This window comes from Mytilus galloprovincialis, chromosome 11 (genome assembly GCF_965363235.1).
Source record: "Mytilus galloprovincialis chromosome 11, xbMytGall1.hap1.1, whole genome shotgun sequence".
Classification (NCBI taxonomy): Eukaryota; Metazoa; Mollusca; class Bivalvia; order Mytilida; family Mytilidae; genus Mytilus; species Mytilus galloprovincialis.
The window spans coordinates 48,808,965-48,815,144 of record NC_134848.1 but is presented as its reverse complement, the minus strand read 5'-3'; the positions used below and the strand labels follow the sequence as shown (position 1 = coordinate 48,815,144).

The 6,180-nt window shown below is 31.1% G+C and overlaps 1 protein-coding gene across 1 annotated transcript; it reads right to left on the bottom strand.

Moving 5' to 3' along the window:
• Positions 1–962: 962 nt before the first annotated feature.
• On the bottom strand, positions 963–5,904 carry LOC143050782 (opsin-5-like). Its single transcript, XM_076223898.1, has 5 exons — positions 5,733–5,904; positions 4,816–4,998; positions 4,183–4,290; positions 2,157–2,473; positions 963–1,184 (listed from the first exon to the last, which is right to left on the bottom strand). The coding sequence occupies exons 1-5, from the start codon at positions 5,902–5,904 to the stop codon at positions 963–965; spliced, it is 1,002 nt and encodes a 333-aa protein (XP_076080013.1).
• Between the last annotated feature and the right edge of the window lie 276 nt (positions 5,905–6,180).

Sequence of the window (6,180 nt, the reverse complement as noted above, 5' to 3'; positions counted from 1 at the left end):
ACGTGGTCAGTGCTAAAATTGTACTTTTCAAAATACGCTCTTTTCAAATGACAACTCAAGCATTTTCTCCGTTATCTGATGCGCCTTTAATTATGTAATGTTTAAGAGGCTGTCAAAGTAAATATCAGGCAAATCCTATGATATGGGTGGCACAACATATTTTTTTTCCCACTGAGTTTTTAGTTCCAATGCAATGTTTATATCATACAAAGGATATATATGTCAAAGATAATTTTGAAGTAACAGTGGATGGCTCAGAAAATGATTTTAAAGTTCACTAACAATGCAACAAAATTTTGTACAAAATGAAGAGTTATCTCCCCTTTTCAATGAATTTTCAGTGCTTTCTATGTATTTTTTTTTATCTTTATTTGTTGCAGTTAATACAAAAACACAATTTAACTTTGAGAAAGAATCAATTTTTTACATGAAATAGATGAAAAAATTTTGAAAACTAAATGTCATGTGCCATCCACTGCTTTGTTTTTCCATGGACACCCTCTTAAACAATACTCCTGAACGTTTGTCTAATTAGTGGTTAGCAAAAGCAAAAAAATAACCAACTTTTTTTTTTATCTATGTGTTGATTTCCTCTTTGCTATGAGTAACTTTTACAGTACCTTAATGTGTCTCTTGCATGTCCCTGTGAATACGTGATATTTGTAAAAATTTCATCTAATTAACACTAACCATAATTGTGTTGCTCAGTCTTAAACTGTCTCTGTTGTGGGTGACTCTTGGTATTTTTTCGTATTTTCATGGCGTTTGCAGTTTATGTGCGACTTATGAGGTACATGTTCATTGATGTCTTTCCTCTCTATTTTACTTCAACTCTAGTGTTTTACTTTGACTCTTGTGTTTTTCTTTTACTGTATTGTGTTTGTTTTGCTCTAGTATATGTATTTACTTGCGTAAGGAATACTTCAGATTAAGATATTAATCAACAATGATGTCAGAATCTTTCAGCTTTTATTGCAAAACGTTTTTTTGAGAAATGGACGAAATTTTTTGTTCAGCATAAAATAAAGAATAGGATTAACAACAGTTGACAACTTTGCTAACAGCACTGCAAATAGTGTCAATCTTACAGGCACTTCTCCTTCACCACCGTACGCTGTCCACAGACTGACCACTGCATATGGACACCATAATCCAACAAATGCAACACACATACAAAACGTCATCTGTAAAACAAAGGTAATGTTATTGATTGAAACATATATATATATATATAAGTAAAAAAAATATATGGAAGCGCTTTCCACAATCTATATCAAATATGACAACATTATTAATTCTCAGTCGGTACATGTATATTGCTTCTTTTTGAAGTATAAATACGAAGTCAGTCAATCGGAATGGGGACGTTAACACATGTAACAATTCCTTGTGTGAGGCGAATACAACGCTTTTGTTATTTTTAAGAAGCATTAACTCTATGAAGAATCCGTCGCTGGACGTACAATCATTTTCGAATGTCCTTTCAAATTATTGATACTATATCCCGGTGAACTACATCACCTACTCGTTCTCGTCTTGATAATAACACCAAAAATTGCATGCAACTATCAATCAATTGGTTTCAATATTACCGTCGGTTAGCAAACCGCATTCCGCTACAACTAGTGATATATGGAGTATGGGGTGGTGTTAATTTTAAATTCCTCATCATATATTGTAACACCAAACACTGTTTTATTCTGTTCAACTTTATATACGTGTTTGGCTTTCTAACTATTTTGATCTTAACGTCACAAATGATTCTCATGTAAAGAAAATGCGCGTCTGACTTATTCAATTATAAGTCTGGTTACTTTGATCACTATAATATATACAATGCTTAAAACACAGTATACATAAGTCCCTACTAAAGTTTTTTTTTAATTTTATATTCCCCTCCTTTATAATTATTTGAAGAATGACTTTATTACTTTTACTGTCAATGAAGAAATAATATAAGTTTCTTTCGAATAGACAGAAAAATATAACAGTCATTCCTCATTAAATAATTTTAAATGACATTTCTAAGGATTAAATTATGCAAAAAACGTTGATGAGATAATTTTCACAGGATAACATTTTGTCTATGAAGTAACATACAACAAGCTTTTAGCCAATCAGAAGACGTGTTACACCCAAAATTAAAATGTTTGTACCTTAATTAAAAATGCATCTCTCTTCTTCAAAGCTGGTCCAGATTTTCTAGCTTCGACACTTACTCTCCGTTGCGCCATTTTTGATGTCCATATTATTTTCGCGTATGATAAATTCATAATAACAACAGGTAAAAGTACACAGCCGAATAAGAAAAATGTCACAAAGACTGGATAACCTTTCCATGCTAGTGTACAAGACGTTCCATAAGGTTCAGGTCCATATGCACCAACACGAAATATTGGTAGAAGAGCCCAAAAACTAGCATAACAATATATTCCAATAAGTGATGTTTTGGGGTGCAGAAGGATGGTATCACCTGAAATAGAAATGTAAATTATTTGAAGACATGAAGTTTTTTATGTTCATGAATGATTTAGTTGTGTGCATTAACAATTTCATTTTATATGTCGAATAGCCATTGTTTTGTTTGCTTTTAAATAAACGCAACAGTAGTATACCGCTGTTCAAAACTCGTAAATCTATAGACAAAAAAAACAAAATCGGGGTAACACACTAAAACTGAGGGAAACGCATTAAATATAAGAGGAGAACAACTACACAACATTAAAATGTAACACACACAGAAACGACGCATTAGAGAAAATCTGATGAGAATAACAAATATAACATCAAAACGAAATACATGAATTTGGGATAGAAAAGTACCGTGACACGTCTTATAGTAATGTGAATTCACACTCAAATATAAGAGAAAACAAACGACACAACGGAAACACAACGTTAAAATGTTACACACACAGAAACGAACTATGATATAACAATCGCCATTTTCCTGACTTGGTACAGGACATTTTTAAAGAAAACAATGGTGGGTTGAACCTGGTTTTGTGGCATGCTAAACCTCGCACTTTAATGGCAATGTTAAATATAACATTAAAATGACAACATAATATTACAGGACTACAATACAAATAAATAGGAGAACGTTTTAGACAAAAAAACACATGAATAATAGATAACAAAAGGCATCAGGTTTAAAATTCAATACGCCAAAAACGCGCCTCGTCCACACAAGACTTTTCAGTGACGCCCAGATATAAAAGTTCGAAAGTAAAAAAAAGTACAAAGTTAACATTTTTGTACTAGAAACGCACGAGTCAACACTGAGCAGTGGCTTATTCTTCCGAAACACTTGATATCACATCCACTATTTGAAGGGTTTGTTTTGCGCAGTCTTTATATTTTTAGGTTGTGTTTTGTGTACTATTTTTTTTTATCCGTTTTTTACATTTTGTGCCATGACATTGTCAGTTTATTGTCGGTTGATTAGTTTAAATATGCCCGTGTTGTTGTTTGTCTCTCTTTCTCTTAATTAAAAAGACATCTATAGATAGAAATATACACATATATAGCAACATACAGATATTAACCATTTACGGGTATCAATATATCAATATTTTAAATCGTCCCAAGTTTTAAGAAGATCAGTATAACTTTCACAGAAATTGTCAAATAAAATCAACTTAAGACTAAATACTTCAAAGGTTTGTGAAAATATTTATTTTTTTAATTGATCAATAATAAACATTGTACTGTATGAAAAAAATGATATTTCGAAAAATATATCGTATTAAGTTCACACTACAATTCATGAAAAAAAAACCAATACAATTTACAGAAGAAGGCAAGACTATTTATTATTGAATGAAACAAAATAACACTTTTTTTTTATAAGGAAGCAAAAAAAAAAAAAAAAAAAAAATTGAAAAAAAATAATAGAAAGTGTAAATTTTCTTAATACAGTGTGTATGTTCTTGTATGGGACATTGGCTCTTTCTCTTTTTGAAACAAAATTAATCATTCAAATTCAAGATAATAAAAAGAAAATATTTTTTTTTGTTATAACCTTTCCGTCCGTTCTTTTGAATGTATTCGATAAGTTAATTTACTATGACAATAACCTGTATATCTTAGTCTAGGTCTAAAATACCACCATTTAGGTGAACAATAATTACTTTGCTATAATGAAAAAAGAAAATATAAATAAACATTCTAATAACTTACCACGTTTGACTCCACATACTTTGAGGTATCGTACATAGCTAATAACAGCTAGGGTTGTTATGCTTACAACTCCACAGAAGAAACAAATAAAACCATACGCTGCACAAACTGAAACAAAAAGCAAAAATGTGACATCAATTGATATGTACTTGTATTAGGAGATGGGCAAGGTCGTCCAGTTTCCTGAAATTGGAAACTATAAAGAAAAAGTCCAGGATAGGGACAACATGTTTCCTAGGCAATTATTTTGTTAAAATATCAATTAAATCAGAAACAGATTTGGTTACATGACAATAACTTATTGATAATTGATTGTTGATGTTTAATGCCACTTGAATCACAATTGGCTATATCATGACGCTGTCGATTTCAGTTTGTGGTCGGGTTAAACGGAGTAGCCAGAGAGTTCCACAAATCTTTTTTACTGTACCTTCTAAATGTAGAGTGATGTCAAACACACCTAACAACGAGCGGGACTTGAGCCCACAACCTCCGATTTGTCAGCCTTGTGGTTACTGTTAATAAAGTACATGTACACAGACAACCCAGACACTCATACAATTAATTGATTAAATTTTGCCATATATTCTAACACGTACAATGAACCATATATAATATTTTATTCATACTTACAAATTTCCTCGAACATCCATTTGTGATTTAAAGATGAATAGATGGTGAAAGGAAAACCAAACACCGGCATGACTATATCGATAATAGCTAGGTTTAATATGTAGAAATCACAGGAAACTAACTTTTTGACTTTTCGAATACATAGATACATAACCAGACCATTTAGCACGATAGATGCAACTCCTGAAAACAAAAGCGTTAGTTAATAAAAAAAGAAAATAACTAAAACACAGAGCGCAAAGGATTGTTCAACACGGAAAGTCCCTTGTCAAAAACGGTGTATTAATATTATTACACTGTCCTACTTTTGCACTACTTTAGGTTTATTTGCTGATAGTTTGATTAACTTCTTTTCTCATAACTATAAACTTTACGATTGTGTATATCATCTTAAATGTCTAAGCAAGTAACACTATGTATTGCCTATGCATTCACTAGTAGCATACCTGTTATGTGTGTATACGCTTAATATTGCACTAATATTACTATGAATATCTATTTAAGGAAATATACAAAAACTTGCTCAAAGTGGTTTTAAACACCAGCTTATCAGTCAATCGATCTGTTATTTTTTTTAATTCGACTTTCAGATATAGTACAACGAGCCAAAGTGATATTCCAAATGTTTCACATGTCCGTTTACTGTCCCTTGATCTTAAGCTGAAGTGCATTTTGATAAATGCATCTAACAGTTCAAATAAACTTTGAAAAATCAGTGAAGTTATGTGATATCATTGTCAACTACATGTATTTAAAATCCTTTGTCTGGATTTGTTTCTTAAACTGTTAGGTAGTAGTTTAATTGAAACAACATAAGTTTGTCTGATTTTTGTTTCCTGTTGTTACGAAGCACATGTAAAACATATGCATCTTCCGTTGTTAAGTCGTTATTTAAAGCAACACAAGTCGTTACTTACCAACTGTTAGGAGAAATATTGCTACAATGAAATCTTCCCAAATATCCAATTTTGACAAGAATAATGTGTTCCCTTTCAGCAATGAGTGGTTTTCATACTGAAAATTATCAGCAAACGTACAATTTGCTTCTTGTTTACAAATAAGCCATTTTTCAATTAATTCCTTTTCCATATTTATAAATATAAGACTATTTAACTATTTTAACACATTTCGTGACTTATGAGCATCAGTGTCTATATTATTATTAAGTTTGTGAGAAATCAACAATTATTTTTATAGTATGTTGACATTTCGTATTGACTGTTTATCATTGGTTTAAAATGTATGTACAAACTAGCGGCTCTCTACGCGTCTGACGTATGCTATTAATATTTAAGATGAAAATCAAATGTTCACTTTATGGCATTTTATGAATATTGTCCAGGATCTAGATATATAGAAAAATAA

Coding starts and splice junctions, on each gene's coding strand:
- LOC143050782 (XM_076223898.1), bottom strand. CDS start 5,904: ATGGAAAAGGAATTAATTGAAAAATGGCTTATTTGTAAACAAGAAGCA. Junction 4,999..5,732: donor AATATTTCTCCTAACAGTTG/GTAAGTAACGAC, acceptor TTTTGTTTTCAG/GAGTTGCATCTATCGTGCTA. Junction 4,291..4,815: donor ATGGATGTTCGAGGAAATTT/GTAAGTATGAAT, acceptor TTTTTGTTTCAG/TTTGTGCAGCGTATGGTTTT.